The sequence below is a fragment of the Sciurus carolinensis genome, chromosome 3, assembly GCF_902686445.1.
Source record: "Sciurus carolinensis chromosome 3, mSciCar1.2, whole genome shotgun sequence".
NCBI classification, from domain to species: domain Eukaryota; kingdom Metazoa; phylum Chordata; class Mammalia; order Rodentia; family Sciuridae; genus Sciurus; species Sciurus carolinensis.
This window is the reverse complement of record NC_062215.1, coordinates 62,514,832-62,536,150: the sequence shown is the minus strand read 5'-3', so window position 1 is coordinate 62,536,150 and position 21,319 is coordinate 62,514,832. Positions and strand designations below refer to the sequence as shown.

Genomic DNA, 21,319 nt, shown 5'->3' with positions numbered 1-21,319 from the left:
GGATAACAGGCATGCACCATATACCCAGCTTTCTAGTGCTATTTTCAACAGCAGCTGTTACCTTAACAGAGACAGACTAAGTGGGGCCTCTCTCTCTTGCAATTTAAATATAGATTGAGTACCCCTCATCTGAAATGCTTGGGAACAGAAATGTTTCAGACTTTGAAATTTTTTGTATTTTGGAATATTTGCACAGACTTGACCAGTCGAATATCCTTAATCCAACAATCTGAAATACTCTGAAATCTTAAAACTTTTTGAGCACCAAAAGGACTCTCAAAAAGTTTTAAATTTAAGGATTATGGATGCTCAACCTGTCTCACCATGGCTTCATTGCTGTCTTTTGTTGCAATGAAGATTTAAACACACACTCACATATGCACATGCATGCTTGCATGCACGCACACACTGAAGATTGTTGACAATGACAATATAGATTGCCTGATTCCATGATTCCAGCCCCAGAATTTTTTTTTTTTTTTTTTTTTTTTTTTTTTTTGGTACTGAGGATTAAACCCAGGGGTGCTTAACCACTGAGCCACATCCTTAACCCGTTTTTTATTTTTTGATATAGGGTCTCACTAAGTTGCTCAGGCCCTCGCTAATTGCTGAGGCTGGCCTTGAACTTACAGTCCTCCTGCCTCAGACTTCAGAGTCACTGGAATTACAGGCTTCAGCCACCAAACCCGGCTCCCCAGAGATTTTTATATTCTTTTGTTTGAGGGTGGGCTCGGCCACCTGCATTTTTTTTAACTGGTCTATGCTTCTCCTTGTACTCCCAGATCCCCCAGGCGATTTTGAGGCAGTGGGCCACAGACCACCCTGTGAGAACATTCTGTTCTGTTGAACTGGGAGCATATTATTTATTCTTCCTATCTGGAGCTTAAGTGTCATCAGAATGTTGACCATCTGGCTTGGGTGGGTTTTAACCTTTCCTTTTATTAGACTTAAATTCTCACTTGGTTCCCTTAGCTCCAGCCCAGACCAATATAATCAGACTCTCTGGAGATGGAGCCCAGGAGCATCATATTTTAAAATTCCCCAATGGATTTTAACATGTGGTCGGCATTGAGAACCTCTGAGATGACAGGGTTGAGACTGGATCAACTTGTGGTTAACACCTGAGGCAGGGATTCACAGCCCTGGCCCACCATCAGAATTACCTGGGGAGTCTGTCCAGTTTTGTCCTCAGCCTTGCTTCTCCATCCAGAGGTGGCCCCAGGCAGGTTTGGGAACCATTGCCCTGCAGGTAGTGAATGAGTTCTCCCTTCATTTCCATGTTAGCTGCACATCTTGTGGCTTTCTTAACAAATGCATTTGATGATGAAGTTGTCCTGTCTGCAGCTCAGAGGCTCCTGGGTCCCAGGTTGAGAAGAAGAAGCTTAACAGTCTTGCCATCTGTTGCTTTTTCAGGTCTGGAATTCCCGTGGGGACCTAAGCCCTTCAGGGAAGTCATCGCAGGGCCCTTACTTAGAAATAATGGGCAGTCCCTGGAGAGCAGCAGCCTGGAGGGGTCTCACGTGGGAGTTTATTTCTCTGCACACTGGGTGAGTGGTCGGTCCCCCTAAGTCCAGACAAATGGGAGCAGTGATGTCACCACTGAGCTCAGCTGTAGTTGGCTTCTGGAGGTGACTGCTCAGGCAGGAATTCCCAGGCCTTCTTGTCTTCTCCTGCTCCTGATGTAGTGTTGGCATGCAATAAGTGCTTAATGTTATGAATGATAATAGCCAGCAAGAAAACAACTTTAAAAAAATTTTTTTTCAGTGCTGACCTTGTGTATGCTAGGTGAACACTTTACCACTGAGCTAAATCCCTAGCCCAAAATGACTTCTTTTGACTGATCTGAGAGGATATTCCCCTTAACCCATTCACATAAGACTCTAAGGGTCCACTCTTCTGTCCACTGCCTGCCGGCTCACTATGTAGCAAGGGCCGGGTGTGTGCGGGATGCTGGTCATGAAGAAGGGCAAGCTCCTTTCCACCTCTTTTGTGTCCCAATCCTACTTGGGTCTTCCTCTGATGGCACAGCAGGGTCCTGCTCTTGTCTTTCAGTGCCCACCCTGCCGAAGCCTCACCCGGGTGCTGGTGGAATCCTACCGGAAGATCAAGGAGGCAGGCCAGAAATTTGAGATCATCTTCGTTAGTGCAGACAGGTGAGGTGTGCCTGTGGCGTGGCTGTGCTGCTTCCCTGTCCCCAGGTGGCTAGCATCCATTTCTTTCACCTTCTGTAGGGAGTGGAGGCAGGGCTTGGGGACGGTATATCTGGAACTTGGGGCAGAGGGCCAGAGAGATACATTTCACGTTTCCTCATATAATTGTCTGAGGGAACTGAGAAAAACCTCTTCTTGCTGTAAATACTGGGGCACATACCAATCCAGACCTGGGTCATTTGGGATTTGGATTTGTTTTCTGATTTGTTCAAACAGCTTTCTAGTTTGTGAGGAAAAGATACAGAGCAGGGAGGATGGCAGAGAGCCAGCACCTGATGGGACGTAACTGCTGTCTTGGGTGCACATGCGGTCATTTTCTTAGCTCTGGTCCTGCACTCTGTCTGGGGGCTGTTTGAATCACAAAAGTGAGGAGGACAGACGTTCTTCCTGGAGCAAGTCAGAGCCGTTAGCCTCAGTTTCCTCCACTCGTCTCTTTCTGGCTTCACACATCACCGAGCTTCCTTTAGCTCAGAGCTCCAGGCCTGGTTCAGCCCGAGTCCCAAGGCACTTCTGTCTCTGAAGATGCTGTTTGCAGAAGGGTTGCTGAGATGCCAACACGCTGGAGGCCTCTTGCTCATTGTTACGTCCTTGCCACCGCAATACCCCGGGCTCGGCTTATTGGCCCGGGGTCCCGCCCCACAGCTCCCTGTCTCGGCACACAGTGGGGGCAAACCCAAAGGCATGTCAGGTGGAACAGTCACTTTTCTAAAACTTTAAGCACCATCATCACCTTTATTGAAATATAATTTCTGTACAAAAAAATGAAAATTTTTTAGGTACATAGTTCAGTGAGTTTTGCCAAATGCATTTACCCATATAATTGCATCATCAAAGTTAAGATACCGAATGTTTCCATCACTCAGAAGATTCCTTTGTGGCCCTTGTCAATCAGCCCTCATCCCCAAATCCCAGCCCCAAGGGACCCCTGATGTATTTACTATCACTTGAGTAGTTTTGTCTTCCCTAGACTTTCTTAAATGTGAACTCAGAGGTGTATGCTTGGTTTTAAATTGGTGGTGTTGTACACATTCTGGTTCCCTTTGCAAAGTAGAAATATGGCAGAGAATGCAGCAGCTATGTATGTCTAAGCTCCTGGATCAGTAAGACCTGTCCATGTTGAAAATGAGAAGCTGGGCACGAACATAATTGGTAGGATGTGAGCAAGCGGGATATTGCAGTGACCTGCCTGGCATTTTAGTTTGGGATCTGCCTGCCGTGTGAAGACATTGGCTTCTTGGTGAACACCAGAATAGGTAGAATAGCACATGCCCATTGCCTGGTGTCTGAAGAGCATGACTGTCATGAACTCCAACCCTGTAGGGGCTTTGGGCACAACTTGGTAATAGGTGGGGAGGGCCGAGTGGAGGTGTATTCGGGATAATAGGACCTTGTTCTCCATGGGTGTCTCTCTGCAGGTCAGAGGAGTCATTCAAACAGTACTTCAGTGAGATGCCCTGGCTTGCTGTCCCCTACACCGATGAGGCTCGACGGTCGCGCCTCAACCGGCTATATGGAATCCAAGGTAGGCATCCCATGCCCGACTCCATGTGGCTCCTTGGATGGCAACCAAGGCCCAACTGCTCATCTAGGTTCACCATGTCCCTTTCCTTTTTGCAGAAAAAATACCCTTTTATCCAGGAATGTTCACCATCTTAAAAATTACTTGGGGTAAATGTAATTACTTGTCTTCATAAGACAGCTACTTCTCACACTCTGACATAGTGACTTCTGATGTAAGTGGGCCATAGAACACATACTCCCAAACAACATGGCCAAAACTTTATCTCTGAGGTTTTATTGTCACACAGACTAGTGTGTGACAGAGAGTGACCTTTATTTCTATCACTCAGTCCTTGAGCCTTAGTTTCCTCTTCTGAAAAATGGGGATGATAAATTGCTGACACAAAGAATTGCTGACAGCCTGAATATGTAATATATGTAAAGCACTTCTCATGATTTCTGAAGCATCTTGGTGGGGCTGAGTGGTGGGTATTAACCTTTTGAGTGAGGAAATTGCTTGAGAGTGTTGAAAACCAGGACTTGTAGTAATAATCATAGTGATTTTCAGAAATAATGATTATTAGCCAGGTATGGTGGCACATGCCTATAATCCCAGCAAGTTGGGAGGCTGAGACAGGATGAAAACAAGTTTGAGGCCAGCCTCAGCAATTTAGCAAGACCCTATCCCAAAATAAAAATAAAAGGTCTGGGGATGTGGCTCAGTGGTTAAGCACCTCTGGGTTCAATCCCTGGTACTCCCCAGCTCCAAAAAAAAAAAAAAAAAGATTATTAGAGAAACAAACTGTATTTTTATTGTTTGTTATATTAATACCACCTTCCCATTCTTCTGCAGAACAGGCTTTTTCTTGGTGAAGTACTTAATTAGCGGGTATAGGAATTAAACTAGGGGTTGGTAGAATTGCTTAGTGTTAGCTCGCCTGGCACATATCAGGCCCTGGGTTCCATTCCCAGCATCCTCTACCCCAAATTACATGGGGGTTGTATTTTGTCCTTTCTGCCTATAGGATTCAGTTCTTCATCCTCAAAGTGACTCTGTGATTTTCTTAAAATGGAGATGTGATTGTATTTTTTTAACTGCACAGCCAGTTCATTCCACCTGACTGAGCCTCAGCCTCTATTGTGGCTTGTGACGTGAGGTGTTCCTTCTCCAACTACAGTGAGACACACTAGTAGGTTGGTAGGACCCAAGTCTTTCCTAAGTGTTACCAAGACTTTGTTGTCTTTCTGGGTCATATCCAGGTGCAGCTGTGCCCTACCTCTCCTGCTAACCGATTTTCCATCTTGGCCTTTTAGAAATACTGGGACAACCCCAGGATTTTTCAACCATTCCCTATACACACCAGCAAGTGTCTTCAATGTGTGGCTTCCTCTGACTCCCCCAACAAAGGCCCCTCAACCACGGTCTGGCCTCTGTTCTTCCCCCTTCCAGCTGTGTATGTGGGTGTGTGTACAAGTGTACATAAAATGTGACTCTGTGATGTGGCTGAGCCTTGGAACATACTCTCACAGATGACTTGGGAGGCTTCTCAAACATATAGGCCAAGATTGTCAATTGTCCTTCTGCCAGGTCCCTCTGGATCTTTTTCCTAGGACGTTGTTTTCTGTCTTATTTCTTTCCACATTTACTGATAGCCACCACCTTAGTGTAGGCCACCAACATCCCAGCCCTGGCCCCACCCTACTGCAATCTCTTTGACCAGGTTACTTAACCTCTCTTTGCTCAGTAACAATGGGGAATGTTCCAGTGTGGGGCACAAAGTAAGCACATTACAAGTATTTATTGGCTAACTCGGAGAGGAAAAGAAGGAAAATTTTTATTTTATCACCTAAAGAAGATAAACTTTAGCCCAGCGCTGTGGCACATGCCTGTAATCCCAGTGGTTGGGAAGGCTGAGTGAGGCAGGAGGATCGTGAGTTCAAAGTCAGCCTCAGCAATTTAGCGAGGCCCTAAATTAACTCAGTGAGACTCTGTCTCTAAATAAAATACAAAATAGGGCTGGGGGTGTGGCTCAGTGGCTAAATGCACTAAGTTCAATTCTGTGTACAAAACAAAAAGAAGATAAAGTTTAAAATATCATAATGTTTAAACAAAGTCAATTAACGATGTTAGTAACATGTATGGCAAAGAATCCATACTCCTTCATAAAAGAAGAGCTTTCTTCAGATATCAGTTTAAAGACAGACAATTTAGTAGGAGATATAAGAGGCAGACAACTTACCCTATACATATTATCTGTATGGATATGAAAAATATTCAGCATAATTTCATAATTTATAGATAAGAACACTAAATTTGCATTTATCACATTTTTTGCTAAGAACCACCCCCTAAAAAAGATAATCTAATCCCAGTGTAGGGAACATAGCAGATGGCTAGTAGGGATATAAATCAGGAGATTTATAGGGATATAAATTTGGAGAGCAAATTGGCAATATATATCAGTAGCCTTAAAAATCTATTGAACCCTTAAGTTACATTTTTTTTAGCAATGTGATACTCTTAACTTATAAATCCCACTTATAGGAATTTATTCTCAAGAAATTATTCTAGAGCACCCAGTAAAAGCTAAGCTTAAACAAGTGGTAGTTTTTTAGTTCTGTTCTGTTTCATTTGGGGTTTTGGTGCTGGGGATTGAACCCAGGGCCTTAGGCAGGCCAGGCTAAGCATGTCTCTACCTCTAAACTATACTCCAGCCCCAGGTTTTTTTGTTTTGTTTGTTTAAAAGAAATATCTTTTGTATACTTTGAATTTTGTTATGGACCACGATTCTTTCTTTGCTTTAGACCTTAGAAAACTCAGCTGAATTTGTGACCTTCAGCAATTTTACAAAGCTTACAATTTGTGTGTGACCTTGACCCTAGCTTTGTTCTCTTCCTTATTTTCCCTTCAGGGAGATATTTTCATTTATTTTTCTTGGATTGCATCATCATTTTTTAAGGTTCTTCAGCCATTTTGGTGGGGGGGAAAGATGGAGTAGATTTAAGTGGAAGGATTCCACTCAAAGCTATCTGCACTGAGCTCTGTGGGAAATAACTAGGTGGGGGGCCCAGTGCTGCCCTGGAGTGGACCAGATAGGATTTACATAGGGAAATAATTTAAGAACAGAGCATTGTGTTGATGTCTTGAGGAACCAATAAGTGTTGGTCATATGTATGTAATTTTGTAGGAGGGCTTAGATGACTGACACTTGTCCCAGGGAGTGGGACTGGTGCTGAGCCTCCCTTGGTTACTCTGCTCAGCCAGGAGGCGTCTCACTTAGAGGCATTGTGTTTCCAAGCATCATGTCATTCAGGGAGCAGAATCCTTTTCTCTCAGAAGTAGAGAGTTGCCCTCCCTTGAATGAAAGGAAATTGAGATACAGGTATTGCTGGTGGTCAGTGCTAAGGCTTTGGGAGATCAGTTGAAACTAATAAGTTCCCAAAGGACAGCATTTTTATAACATATAGCCAATTTGGGGTGTCAGTCTGTGCCCCACTGTACTCTGAGGTGTTTTGGAGGACCCTTGGATGGTAAGTGGCATAGAAGAACTATCTTACAACTAGAGATGAGGAGCCCTTCATAATTCAACTTGAACTTGGACATGTGGTGAAGGCTGGAAAGGTCTTTCTGGAAAACACTGGCAGGTCTCAAAAGATTTAATAGTTTTATGTCTGTCTTCAGAAAGCAGAAAAGGAAACTTTCCCTCTGATTCTCAGTGGTTAACATGTATCGGAGCCATGGTTGTTTGGGGTGACCCAGACAGCCAGAAAGTAGGTGACTACAGTGGAAAAGGAAGAGGATGCAGGGCTGGATTTCAGAGGCTCATTCATTTGGTACAATCTTAGACCCTGGCATTGTAAGGAGGAGAAGTACATATGTGGTCCCAGACTCCACGGAGCCCTCGGCTGAGGATCACAAAGCTGATCTGGAGAGACCTGGTCCTTAGGCAGGCAGCAACCAGGCAGGCACACTAAAAGAATGTGAGATTCCTCTGGAACCCAGCTCCAGCCATGAGCGTCCTTTGCAGCCCACCCTCATATCGGGCCCTTCCTGTTTCTGGTCTGCCGACTCCATGGTGTCCATCCCCTGCCCTCTGTGATAGTCTCTCTTCAGCTTGGAAATATCTACTTTTCCAACTCTCTACCTCCTGCTTCCTCATTCTCTGGCTTCCAGTTTCTCCCTGGAACAGTGATGCCTGCCCTTGACCATTGACCTCCTGGTCAGAATCCTTCTCAAGGCAGCATTTAATAGCATAAGTTCTGAGGAAACCTTGACTTGGAGCTGTTGATACAGGAAGACTTCCTGGAGGAGGTGGTTCTAGAACAGGGCCTTATAGAATAGGTGAGGTTAGATGAGGGGTTTGGGACATTTTAGGACAAAGGTTAGAATAGGAAAACTAGAGATTTGCTGTTGGAACAGAGCAGGGATAAGGCTTATGAGGCCATATCTCCAGAACCAAAGCATCCTTGGACTTGACCCTTTTGACATTTAAGCTAGACTGGAAGAGAAATCCCCAGTGTCAGGTCACCCACTGATATTTCTGGTGTATACATTGAGTCTCACACTGGAGCTTAGTGTTCTACTGCCAGGTGTCCAACCTCACACAGGCTGATCCATATGGAGAGGAGAGGTGGCCATCTCCCTGCTTCTGCTCCCTCAAGTGTCACATTGTCACCTTTAACATCTATATAATGGCACATGAGATGGGACGGGTGGGAGTCTTTAATCCATGAGCCTTATGCAACTGGTTTCTCAGTGAAGCACAGGTTGTTATTAAGTTCTTGTGCTGTGTTTCAGGTTGATCTTACCAGTCAGAAACATTGTTCTCAAGTACAAGTTCAGGCAAGCTTTTACATCCCACCGTCTCTGGCCACCAAAGCAGAAGAAACTCCACATTGTGAAGTGGGTGGCAGGGCTGCTGAGAGCATTCCTCTACAGCCCTACACAGCCTGGACCTGGTGGAGAGTGACAGGGATGCAGAGCAGGGCCAGCTGGGAACTCACCTTGTGACCACCGACAGAGGTCCCATGGCCATCACTTCCTTCCCCTGCGTCCCTTTCCTCAGCAGACCTGCATGAGTGGAAATATGGATAGCTCTCCTGAATCCCCTGAGTGTCCTCCTTTTGCCATGAAACTTTCCTGTGACTTCATCAGTTTCCATGCCTCTGAACATCCCCCGCCCACTTTCCTCATGCATAGTCTCATCCTTACTTTCCAAGCCTCTACCTTTGTTCTCGTTTCTTACTCTTCTTGCCTCTTCCTTATCTTATCTTATTTATTTATTTTCCCTGTGTAGTGCCAGAGATTGAACCCAGGACCTTGCCCCTGCTAGGCGAGTTCTCTACTACCAAGGTACACGACAGCCCTCCTCCTCTTCCTTCCTCCTTGTCTTTCTCCTTTCCCAGCTCATGATGTGCTCAGATCTACCTGAGCCATAGAACAACAAAACAACAACCACCATCACCCTCTAAGTGACTGTCTCAGTCTGCTGGGGCTGCCATAACAAAATACCACACCCTGGGTGGCTTAAACAACAGACGTTTATTTCTCACCATACTGGAGGCTGGAGATCCAAGCTCAAGGTGGAGGTAGATTTGTGAGGGTTCTCTTCCTCTCTTGCAGATGTTCAGCTTCTCCCTGTGTCCTTATGGCAGAGGGAGAGAGCTTTGTCATCAGCCCTATCAGGTGAGACTAGGCGCTTTCAGAGTGGTATGGCCATAGACACATCAGCTGGATCAGAACAGGACTCCACTATTTTTTTTTTTCCTGAGTTGGAATTTTGCTGTGTCGCTCATACTGGTTTTGAACTCCAGGGCTCAAGTAACCCTCCTGGCTCAACCTCCTGAGTTAGCTGGCTGGGACGAGGGCACTTGTCACTCCACCTGGCTTTTGAAGTTTTAGTTCTATTTTATATTTAGGAAATTGTAGTAGCTTCTTATTAGGGATCTGTTTGACCTATTTACAAACTTGAGTTTACTCCTTTAAACATTTTTAACTGATTTAAATATGCAAATCTCTTAAAATAGTTAACTGAAGGACAAACAAAATGTTCTTTGGTGTTTGAATCCATCTAACTCTAGTAAATTAGACATAAATATGGTGATTCTTAGGTTCTCTTAAATGTGGAATACTGTCATAGGGTTCCAACCTAAAAATCTCAAGCTGCAGGGTGTGGTGATACATGCTTGTAATTCCAGTGGCTCAGGAGGCTGAGGCAGGAGGAGCACAAGTTCAAAGTCAACCTCAGCAACTTAGCTAGGCCCTAAGCAACTTAGTGAGACCCTGTCACAAAATTTTAAAAAATTTAAAGGACCAGGGAGGTGGCTCAGTGGTTGAAGCGCCCCTGGGTTCAATACCAAAACAAAATGCAAGTCTGCATCAAGTTCTCAATAGTGTATTTTAACATTGGAATCCTAGGATGGACCTGTTACTCTAACAGACCACATCTCTTAATAAAATCTAAATTATGCCCACTTAGGATTATTCCAGCTGTTTGAAAGTATCTTCTCATTGCATCAGGGTTGATGCACTGAGGGTAGCCAGCATTTCTGACCTACTGACAGCTTATGTCCTTGCTGTCAAATAGGTTGGTCTTCTCACCGCCAGAGTCCTTGTAGTTCACAGCCCTGGTCTGACTGGTATAACTGCTCTCACTGGTCTTGGAAGCTAGCAGCTCCCCCTGCAGGCTGCACCATCCCCAGATTGACGTTGCTTTGCCTCTGTGAATATGGTCTGAATACCGTCAAACTTGAAGGAGCTGTGTTTTCTATCCTACTCTATTATAGCATCACAAAACTGTCAGTTATTTTTTATTGAATCTGAATATTTCTGAGCTTTTGTGTAACTCTGCATTTATAACTTCCAGTCATGCAGCTGACATGTTTAGATGTATGTACACATGCACGTGCGCACATATGCATGCACAGACTCCCGGCAGGTTTCTGGCTGTGTGAATGTCCAGTCTTCAGCAGATCATACAGGGCTATTTTGGGATGAGTGCCTACTCCCTGTGTGACTCTTCCCGTGTGCACCGGCTCTCACTCCACTTCTGTCTCTTTTCACTTACCATTATGCTTTTTTTGGGGACGGGTACTGGGAACTGAACTCAGGGGGCTTTACCGTTGGCTATGCCCTTATCCCTTTTTATTTTTCATTTTGAGATAGGGTCTTACTAAGTTGCTGGATGAGTTTGCCCCAGGTTGGCTGGCTCAAAAGTCTTGCCGCTGCTAGCTGGCTGACTGCTGGTGGCAGTCTTTGGTGCCCCGAACCTAGCCCAGGCTGTGTGAACCAGTGGTCTTCACAGGGCTACCCGAACTCACAAGGTCCTGGCATTTGGCTTCCATTCATTTCCTTTGTATCACGGGCATAGCTGGCTTCCCCTGAGTCTAGGGCCTCTCTACTCCCAGCACTTTATGCAGATTGGGGAGTTTGTGGCCTTATAAGCTGTTTAAAAATGCCTTTCTAAGGAAGCCATTTAGACACACTTGGCAAAAGGCAAATCCCATTAGCAATTGTCTAAGTAATCCTGGGCTGTCAGAGAACACCCTGTTCTTTGCAGAGAGGCTTAGAGCCCCTTCTCTCTTGGGCTAGGGGCCCTAGCAGGTTTTGTTCCTCTCTCCCTCTCCCCTGCCCCCAGCCTTTGGGAGGACAGGCAGCCTAAGGGCTGTGCAGGGCCTAGAGAGGTGCCTGTCCACCCCTGCCCCTGGCAGAATAGCTTCCGGCTAGCGTGCAGCCCAGGCGGGAGGGCAGCTAGACCAGCAGCTTTGGCCCGGTGACTAGGAGACCACACGGTAAGGGCCCTTTGCTGCCCTAGCATCTAGTTTTCAGTTTCTCTTTTCCTCTTGTTCCATCCTTCTCCACTCTCTTCTCCCTTCCCTCCTCCCATTTCCTCCTATTTCTCTCCTTTCTCTTCTCTCCCTTCCTTTGCCCTCTTTCTTGCCCTTTAAAAAAAAAAAAAAGGATCCGAGTCAAAAATGTGTAGATATAAAAAGGACACATTTGGAGCTTAGGTTTTTTTTTTTTTTTTTTTTTCCCTATCAGTAGAAGGCAAGCTGCCGATTCTGGGATTTTTTTTTTTTTTTTTGTAGACAAATCTCAGTATTCAAAGGGCTGGTGCAGGCTGTCTAGAACTGGCCCCGTCAGCTGCCGAGAGCAGACTGGGGGCAGCCTTGGTGTTCTGCTTTGTGTGTCGCGTTTAATTGTGAGAACATACAAAAAGGCAGGTAAGGACAGAAAATGCCTTAATAAACGCCCATGGGCCTACCACCCCAATTGACATTTTTGCTCAGGTATTTAAAATATAAACAAATGGACGCCAGGCCCTGTGTTCAGTCTCCAGCACCTGAAAGTGAGATAAAGAAAACATAAATGAATGGGAGCATTACAGACAAAGGGGAGGGTCCTTTTATTCTCCTGCCTTTCTCCTTCCTCTTCCCTGGGGAAACGCTGCCATACATTTAATGTAACTTCACAAGCTGTTTCCACATTTTTCCTGCATATATATGAATCCATGAATAATATATAGTTTTGCTTGGTGTGTCGTTTAGAAGCATGCTTAAAATGCTGTCATGCTGAAATATCATTTTGCAACTTGCTTCTCTCACTCACCATTATGTTTTCAAGATTTTACCCTTGTTGACCTTTATATCTAGTTCATTTATTTTCAGTGCCAGAAAGTGTTAATTATATAAACGTACCAGTTGATTTATCTGCTCCACACTGATGGGCACTTGGTTGCTTCTAGATTTTCCATATTGTAAGAACATTGCCATACATGTCTTCATGCCTGTCTCCTGGCACAGGCACCTCCCTGAGATGCTGCTGGCCCAGTTCAGGTACATTCAGAACCATCCCTGTGACTTCTCGTGAGTTTCTCTGAGTTGCACTAACAAAACAGCTGCCTTCTTTCCTTCCCTTGCTCTCTAGATAAGGGAAAGTTTGGGGGAGCCAGGAAGAGGAGGGGAAGAGGGATCCGACAAACAACTGGCATTGATCTGGCTAAGACATTGGTTTGTATTTCATTCCCACCCAACCCTGCTGCCCTTCCATTCGAATTTTCTCATTCTATGTTAATCCATGTATTATGACATCATATAAGAAAACCTAAGCTTCCCTTGTGTTTTTTAGGCCCTGGGTTCAATCCCCAGCATGACAAAACAAAAAAGAAAACCCAAATATAGCTCATCTCACCCCTGTTCCTGCCTTGCTAGCACAACTGTTTCCACTTTTCTGAATCCCTTTGGTCTCTTCAGCACACACAGGTAGTTATTTGCAGTTGTAATATACAGGTAGCAGTTTTTCCTTAACAATGTATTACAAACCATTTCCATGTTGCTATAGTCTTCATAATGATTGTTTTCATGGTCACATAGTATTTTGCCCAGCGATGTGCCCTAACCCTTTCTTCCTGCCTCAGCATCTGCTTTTCTGTCAATTTCTCCTTCCAACCCCCAGCAATCTTGGGGGAATTATTCAGAGCACCCTCAGGTCACGCTGCCATCCAGATGCAGAGAAACCTGGGTTGCAACCCTGTGTCTCCTCCCTCTCCCCAACGTCCTGGATGATTTCGACCTCTTTGCCCTGGCACCTCCACAAACTGTATTTCTTTAGCAGTGGACAAACAACAGTCTCAGTATACTCAGCTTCAAGATGGTTCTAAATAAACACGAATAGGTTCCCCTGAGGAGGAAGGAGTTTGGAGCTGGCTTCACAGGCCTCATTCATCCTTCCTTGTGCTCCCCCTCCCACTGCTGGTTGTACTGGGGATGGGTTGCTGGGGTGCTCCCCCACTGAGCTTCATCCCCAGCCCTTTATATTTTTTGAGACAGGATCTCACGAAGTTGCTGAGAGTGGCCTTGAACTTGCCATCCTCTTGCCACAGCCTCCCAAGTCACTAGGATTTCAGGCTTCTTTGTGATTTGAGGAAGATAATGGGAAGGATTCTTAGGAACTGATGGAGGTCTAGCCCACCTCCCCAGGGATGGGAGCTTGGGCCTGAGCCCTCTCTAGGAAGATACCCTATTTGTTCTAAGACTGAAACTTAAGTTTGGATTGGCACAAATAAAAGAGCACCAACCCCATGCTTGGCAGGCATCGCTGTTCCTAGGACTCTTGCTGCCGCATTGACACTGTTGTGCTTCTGTTCGTCAGCTAACTTCTCCAGCCCAGTCTGAGAGTTCTGTTGCTCTCACCAAAACAAGGCACCAGTCCTGTCTACCTCTGTACTCTCATGAGCTAAATCATAAGCTTAAAGATGACTTTTTAAAAAATGAACTGATTTATACTAATAGCTAATACTTAATGGAGCACTTGCTATATACCAGATCTTTTGCTAGAAACATTTTTACATTTGTATCTTATTTATTCCTCTCCACAACAATTAAGACAGGACACTGTCATTATTCCCATTTGACAGCTGTGGGAATGAGGCTCAAAGAAGTGAAAGGACCTGCCCGATCTTCCTTAGAGTCTCAATTGTGTTTTCCCTCAACATCCCAGCTATCCAGGTTGGGAAACAATAAGCCCTAGCTAAGCAGCAATGAATTGTCCCTTTTTTATTCCCTGCAAGTTCCCCTGGCTGGTGTGGAAGATGTTTTATATAATGCCATCAATTAGAAGTTTGCCATTCCCTGTAAGTTTCCTGTTGAGGTGTTGTCTTACTTTCTCTTGAGAAGTCTCGACTTTGGAGAACCTACTTCAGGGACTGCATGATGGGGAAGCAATCTCAGCCTCTTTCCCTACTGCTTTAGAAGGAAGAAGGGAAGAAGGTGGCACAGGAAGCTGCTTCTATAGGGACCTTCCCTGGTCCTAGTTAGGGGAGTCCCCATTCAGGGGCTGGAAGAAATCCTCAGCAAAGGCCTGACAAAACAGCAGCTTTTGCAACAAGCAGACCAGGATTCCTGTCCCAGCATGACCACTGACTGGCAGGGTGACAGTGGATAGTCCAGTTGACCATTTATAAGGCAGGGATAGTGGTGCTTTCCTTCAGCCACCTGTTATGACAATTAAGTGAGGTAGCCTCTGTGACCTGCCTGGCACAGAGCAGACACTCCATACAGGCGGGTTTTTTCTAGCCCTCAGATTCAGCATCAGAGGAAAGCACATTCTTTAGGCTGTAGGGCCAAAACCCAAGGTCATCTGAAGGGGACCAGCCAGGCACAGTGGGTGTGAACCTTTCCCCATTCACGTGCCAAACACAGGGGCTTCTCTGGGTCAGAGTCTGACTGTACCCATTTTACTGAGTTAGTTTCTGTTTATGTACCACAGTCACATGCCTGACACTACCCTTGTCCCTGTGTACCTCATTGTCTAGGATTCTTAGACACAGGCTTTCATGCTCTAAGTACCAACACAAGGGGAAGAGGTGAGGAGACCCAGGCCCAGAGGAATTGGTCCTGGGTGGAATCAGCTGGAGATTTCCCTGCAATTAGCTGGGGTTCTGTGTCTTTGTTTCTCATGTCTGTGGGCCCAAGAGAGACTGCAGCTATGATAACAAAGAAGGCCCCTTACCATAGACCCTTGGAGAGACTGAGGCACTGACCCAGGAAGTGGCCTGCTTGACCTTCCTTCTCCTTCCTTCTCCATCCTCTGTGCCTGCCTGTCCCAGACAAACTTAGCATCCGGAGTGCAGGCTATGAACTGGCCAGCTGCTGTGTCTAATCATAGCAGTGGGCGGGCTCTGGTTTAACCCAGTGCTCATAACTGCCCAATTTCAGAAACTTACCAGCTCTGATTAAAGAACTCTGCCCAAGTCTTTTTGAGATTGCGATGTGGCAATGCAGAGGACTCATCTGTAGCTGGCTGGCCCCAAGTGACCTGCAGCCCTGGGTTCCCTTCAGGCCTCTGACTCAAGTCCAGGCCCTGAGGCCCAGGGATGAAGACATATCTGACGTGGGGCCCAGACATTGAAGGGAAAGTGCAGCTAATAGTATGAGGCTGGAAATGCCTGGACTCATGCTCAGGAGTCCTACTCATCACCAGTACATCTTAAAAGCCCCTGAGGAGTGCCAGCTGTGTGTCTGTGTGTGATGTGATGGGAATGGCAATCCTCAGGAGCCCATTTCTCTCTGGACTTCTCCCCTAACACACACCCAGCCACTTCTTCTAATAGGTGTGAACATAATGGTTTCATTTATTCCTTTTGAAGACAGGTCTACCACTGCATGCCCGTTGGGCTGGCTGCCGCAGCAGGTTACAAAGCACCACAGCCATATTTCTGGTACTTGGGTGTTCCCCCCGTAGAGAAGTAAAATGTCAGTGGAGCAAATTACTGACCAAATACTTTGCAATCTATAAATATTAAATTGCTCTGGCTTTCATATAAAATTCAAGCTCTGGTCTGCCCTGGGAGAAGTGACTGGATAGTTCCAGTGGGGAGGGAACCAATTGCCAATGGAGAGACAAGTGTCCCCAAAGGACAGGGTCAAAGCTGACTCTGTGGTTGGTGGGTTAGCCCTGGGTGGAGGTGAATGGGGTGGTGGCAAACCTAGAGGTGACCGTAATCCAGGATGGGTTTTCTCTGAGTGTTCACTTGAGACTTTGTGTGTGTGTGTTGGCGAGTAGCGGGATGCAGACAAGCTTTGTTTTACATTTCTTACAGCTCAAGACTTCCATGTACTGCTTCCGCTGGGGACTGTCCCTCTCAGCATGTATCAGAGCCTCCCCAGGCAGCAGGGCTGGGACTGGGAGAGTGGGGACCACAGAGGCCAGTACTGGCAGCATTGTGTCTCTTCCTCCCTCCTTGTGTGGCTGCAGCCCCCGCCACAGGCTCCTCCCCTGCTCACTGTGGCGGGGGCCCTCTGTGCCTGTGTGAGGACTCTGCTCCCATCTGTTGCTTTGTGCTGCGTGCATCTGAGGCAAGGGTGCCATGTGGAAATGCGTTCTTGCATCACATTGGTCAGTTTCAGACTCCTGCACATGGGGAGGTCTCCTGTGCCTTTGGGATTGCTTTAGGATGTCCCCAGTGATTGGCTGCTCTGATATGCCAAGACCTTCTTACTAATATTTTTGCCTTTTTTTTTTTTTTGCGGTGCCAGGTATTGAACCCAGGGCCTTGTGAGGCAAGTACTTTACTGACTGAGCTATCTCCCTGGCCCCATATTTTTACTTTTGCTTTGTGGTGCTGGGGATTGAACCCAGGGCCTTGTGCATGCCAGGGAAGCACTCTACCACTGAGCTCCACCCCAGGGCATGTGCTTAATTCTTTAAATGTTCTTGGTGGAGCCAGAAAAGGTAGGACCTACACCACCTTTAGCATGTTGCAGCTGAGGACACTGAGGCCCAGACAGGCTAAATGACTTGTCAGGGTTTTATGGAGAACCACAGCAGTTCTGTAGCTATTAGTGGTAGATCCTGGATTCAGCCTGGGGTTTCTATCTCTGAGGTCCAGATTCTTAACTGTGAGACTGCATCGTGTTCTCAGTCACACCTCCTCTCCCAAGGCCAGTGCCTGAGCTAGAGTGAACCCTGTCTCTCTCTCTGTCTTGCAGGCATCCCCACGCTCATTGTGTTGGACCCGCAGGGGGAGGTGATCACCCGGCAGGGGCGGGTGGAGGTGCTCAATGACGAGGACTGCAGGGAGTTTCCGTGGCACCCCAAACCCGTGCTGGAGCTCTCCGACTCCAACGCCGTGCAGCTCAACGAGGGCCCCTGCCTCGTCCTTTTTGTAGGTATGGAGCTCAGTGGTGGGGCAGAGGGAGATGGGCCGGAATGGATCTGTCCCTGTGGCCTCTTGCTGCCCCAGGCTGAGCCCAGGCCTTTGTCTCTCCCTTGCAACCTTGCTTTTGACCTCAGTGATTTATTCATGGCTCTCCTCCTGTGGGAGGTGGTCTAGGACCGGCTGCTGTGCTTTCCTTCCTAGCTGCTTGGGCTGCCAGCTGGGCAGAATAGGTCAGGCCAGGAGGATGCCCCTACCCCCACCCAGTAAGAAAGAGGCGGGGCTGTATGCACTGCAGCTGCAGGAGGCGGCCCCCTCAGCCAGGGCTCATCCCCAGCTGATTCTGTGTTCCTCTGTGCTCTGAGGAACTGCTCCAGGGACTGTTAGAGCCAGCCCAGTTCCTGGCTATTTCTTTTCCCTGTAGCCAACTGCACCTCTCAGTTGGATGCTGTGCTCAGCCTGGGCAGGAGGCAGAGAAACATTCACAGGAGGGTCTCTGCAGCCCACTGGGATGACCCAGGTTGCTTTTGCAAACTGAGCAACTGCTGGCCAAGAGCCACCTTCCCCTTGGCCTTAAGGACTTGTTGCTCCCCTCCAGTTGAATTGCCGTATTAGGGCATGGCTGAGATGTGCCATATCTGCTTCACCGAGGCCCGGGGAGTATGTTACTCATCCTACCCATTCTCTGGGGTCTGGTTTAGGGACTCTCAGGAGGGAAGTCAATACGCAGACCTGAAGGAATTCTTACACCAACTGACTTGCAGCCTGGGCCTGAGTTGTGGGGATGGTGGCTCCCTGGGGAGAAGTAGCCTTGGGAAAGGGAATCTTCACCTTGAGGCTTTCTTGCCTGCTGCAGGCATACACACCACATCTGTGGCCAGTTAGGAAACAATTCTGAACCCAGGAACAATTAGGAACCTCAGGACCATCTGCAGCAATGTGGAAAGGGTTACAGAGAGGCAAAGCAAGTTGGATAGCATTGCAAAGTGAATTAGATGGAGATCCACAGTGTGTCCTGCTTGCTGTCTCTGCATACCACAAATTTATTGTGTGGTGTGGCATTTGTGGATGGAATTCCTTGGCTGGATGCCGTCCTTGCTCTTGGCTATAGGTTTTAGCAGCTTGAGCCCTGGGACCCTCTGCATGGCCACTCCCAGGCTGGGGAGCCTGGTCTCTGTTTTCCCATGTAACCAGTCTTCCACCTCCCAGGAGAGTCTGGCTGTCAGCTGTGAGGGTGGCATCGCAGCAGCTATGGTGCCCCCACCCCAGCACCATCAAACCTGCTAAAGGGATCACAGTCCTCACCCCTGTACCACCTGTTTTGCCATTTTCACTAGGAAGCTGGAGATCTTATTCTGTGACTGAGAAGAAAACTACCAGGAACTTCAGGTCCTGGCTTAAAGGAAACCAAGCTTTTAAAGAATTCAGTGAAAATCGCTGTCTGACTGGGGCATTGTGTTACTCAGTGAGGCAAGTTGTTCCTGGCAAGCAGGGTGCAGGAGAGCTCTGTGTGAGCCTGCTTTGCCTCTAGTACATGTGGGTGTGCATGCACACATGTGTGCATGCGTGTAGGCCACTCTGGTACACACAGAAAGTTAGATTTGTGTCTAAGAGGGTGTTCTTTTCCATGGCGAGGCTGTTTAGATGGGTGTTTCTACAGCTCCCCAGGCCTGTGGGGATGGGAGGTGGGGCCACTATATAATTTGACAAGCCAGAGTTTCTTGTTTTTTCTTTTTCCCTGTCAAGATTCTGAGGATGATGGAGAATCCGAGGCAGCCAAACAACTGATTCAGCCAATAGCTGAGAAGATCATTGCCAAGTACAAAGCCAAAGAGGAGGAGGCACCACTTCTGTTCTTTGTGGCTGGGGAGGTGAGTGTGGAGAGAGGACATGCCTTGGCTGACTTAGCTGGGGACTTTTAGAATGTGAGTGATACTGGCCTCTAGGAAGTTTGAAGGATCTCCGGGACCAAGGTGATTGTGTCATAGAGCAATGTGGAAGAAAAGGTGTGTCTAGTCATGGAAAACTATTTCCTACCCCTGCTGCTTCTTCTTCCTTTCCTTTTTGTGACAGTTGGAAGCCCTCCCAGGGCTGTTGCCCACACAGGTTGCTGGGGAGAGCAGCAGCCACAAACTTCTATGATCCACCCTCTCTCCTGTGGTGCTGGGTCAGAACTGTGCCCTTGGTGCTTTATAAAGTGTGGACTTAGGTTCTCTGCATCAGCCTGCAAAATGAGCTTAGCTCTTTACTGGGATCCTGGCTTTGGCTGTAGCTGGGACCTACAGTTATCCAGCCAGCCCAGGCAAAGGGTCAAGTCTGGAAATTGTTACCATTCCCAATCCCTTTCAACTAAGGCCTGGCCCTTGAAGGCCTCATAGGTTGGACCAAGCAGGGAACTTTTCCCAGGGTTAGAAAGCAGGCCCTGGAGTGGAGCCCCCTTCACTGGAACCGCCAACCCGCCAGATGCTGCAATCTGCAAGATGGCCACATGCGCGGTTCAGCTCGCAGGCGCTCTCACTCCCCACAGGAGCCTCTTCTACGCATGCTCGCAGCATCCCCACCTGACCCCGGTGCTCCCCAAAACTGTCATTGACACTCTGTTAGTCTACCCCTGCCTCCTTCATCCACTCGTCTGTACCTCCAGTTGGTCAGAGCCCATGCTTATTTCACGCTGTGTTCGGATCCCAGGAGAGGCTCGAGAAGACAGGCAGCAGCCAGACACCCTGAGCCACCCATTCATCACTTCCTCAATAGCTGCCCCTGCTGGCCCTAGAGGGCCTCTCGAGGGCAGCTCAAGTCGCCCTGCCCAACCCTGGGATGCAGAGGAACAAAGAGGGTTCACAGGCCCTGCCTCCCGGCTCACTAGCATTGCACACAAAGCGCCCAGGAAGGCTGCTCTGCATTTATTAAACTCTAACCCGTGTAGAATGGCTCCAAAGAAAAGATGGGTGCAGAACAGAAAGGGCTGAGCGCAGGGTGGGGCGGGGCTTTAGAAATGTGACTGAAAAGGAGCATTTGCAGGTTTTCTGTGTCCTGGGCACCCGGCCAAGTGCTTCACCTGCCCGTCTCCTTTGTACCTCACCTCTCTGGCTGGGAACATAATCATGGTCCTGTTTCACAGAGGAGGAAAGTGAAGCTCCAGCCAGGCAAAGGACTGCCCCGAAACTGCTCCCTGGGCTCTCTCTGCAGCAGGACCGGGCTTGCTGGCCTTTGGTTTACCCTTGCAGAAGCTCCATGTGTTAGGAACCTTTGTTAAATTCATTTTGTTAAATATGTTTGACAGAGCATAGGACCTGGGCTGGAAGTGCCTTGCCAGGGTCACACAGGAAGTAGGTAGCAGAGAGGGGGAGCTGAAAGGAGGCTACTGTGACTCCAGGAACAGTGCTCTTCCTCTTTCTGCCCATGTATTCTGACAAGTGGACCTGCTCACGCCTAGCGGGAGGAGGCTCCCTAGACCAGAAAGCTGGACAGAGGCACCTGTGTTGGCTGCTGCTCTTGTCCCCACCTGGCTACATGTTCTTCCTGTGCATTTCATGTGGACTCCTGGCCTTTTGAACTTTCCAGGTTTCAGTTCTCTCAGAAGCAAGGCAGCATGGAAAGGAGGGGGTCAGGCACTGGAAGGTGGAACATCCAGCATTGCCTGAGTCCAGGACTCTGTCTTGATCGTGTCCCTGTGGCAGGCAAAAATGATCCCCTCTGAAACCTTCAGGCATTGAAATTCATCCATGTGGTTTGATCAGTGGGAACCAGGGAGGGCAAGCAGTGGGACACTTGGCTTGTCCAGGCCTCCTGAAAAGTGCCTGAGATGTTGAATCACACAGCGTTGCTGGGAAGTGCATGGTGTTTTGGGGACAGGAAGGACCATCACTAATATTCTACCTAAAGATTTGCCTTTGATAAAGTCATTTTTTTTTTTTTTTTTTGTCTTAGAGTGAGTCATAAGTTTTATGCCTC

At 47.5% G+C, this 21,319-nt stretch overlaps 1 protein-coding gene across 1 annotated transcript in view; it reads left to right on the top strand.

Moving 5' to 3' along the window:
* The window catches only part of Nxn (nucleoredoxin), a 146,053-nt gene that overhangs the window by 121,881 nt on the left and 2,853 nt on the right, over positions 1-21,319 (top strand). Inside the window, exons 3-7 of the mRNA XM_047545397.1 lie at positions 1,414-1,547; positions 2,053-2,153; positions 3,626-3,732; positions 17,199-17,378; positions 19,112-19,236. Coding sequence (XP_047401353.1) covers positions 1,414-1,547; positions 2,053-2,153; positions 3,626-3,732; positions 17,199-17,378; positions 19,112-19,236 — 647 coding nt within the window. The remainder of the gene's footprint in view (positions 1-1,413; positions 1,548-2,052; positions 2,154-3,625; positions 3,733-17,198; positions 17,379-19,111; positions 19,237-21,319) is intronic.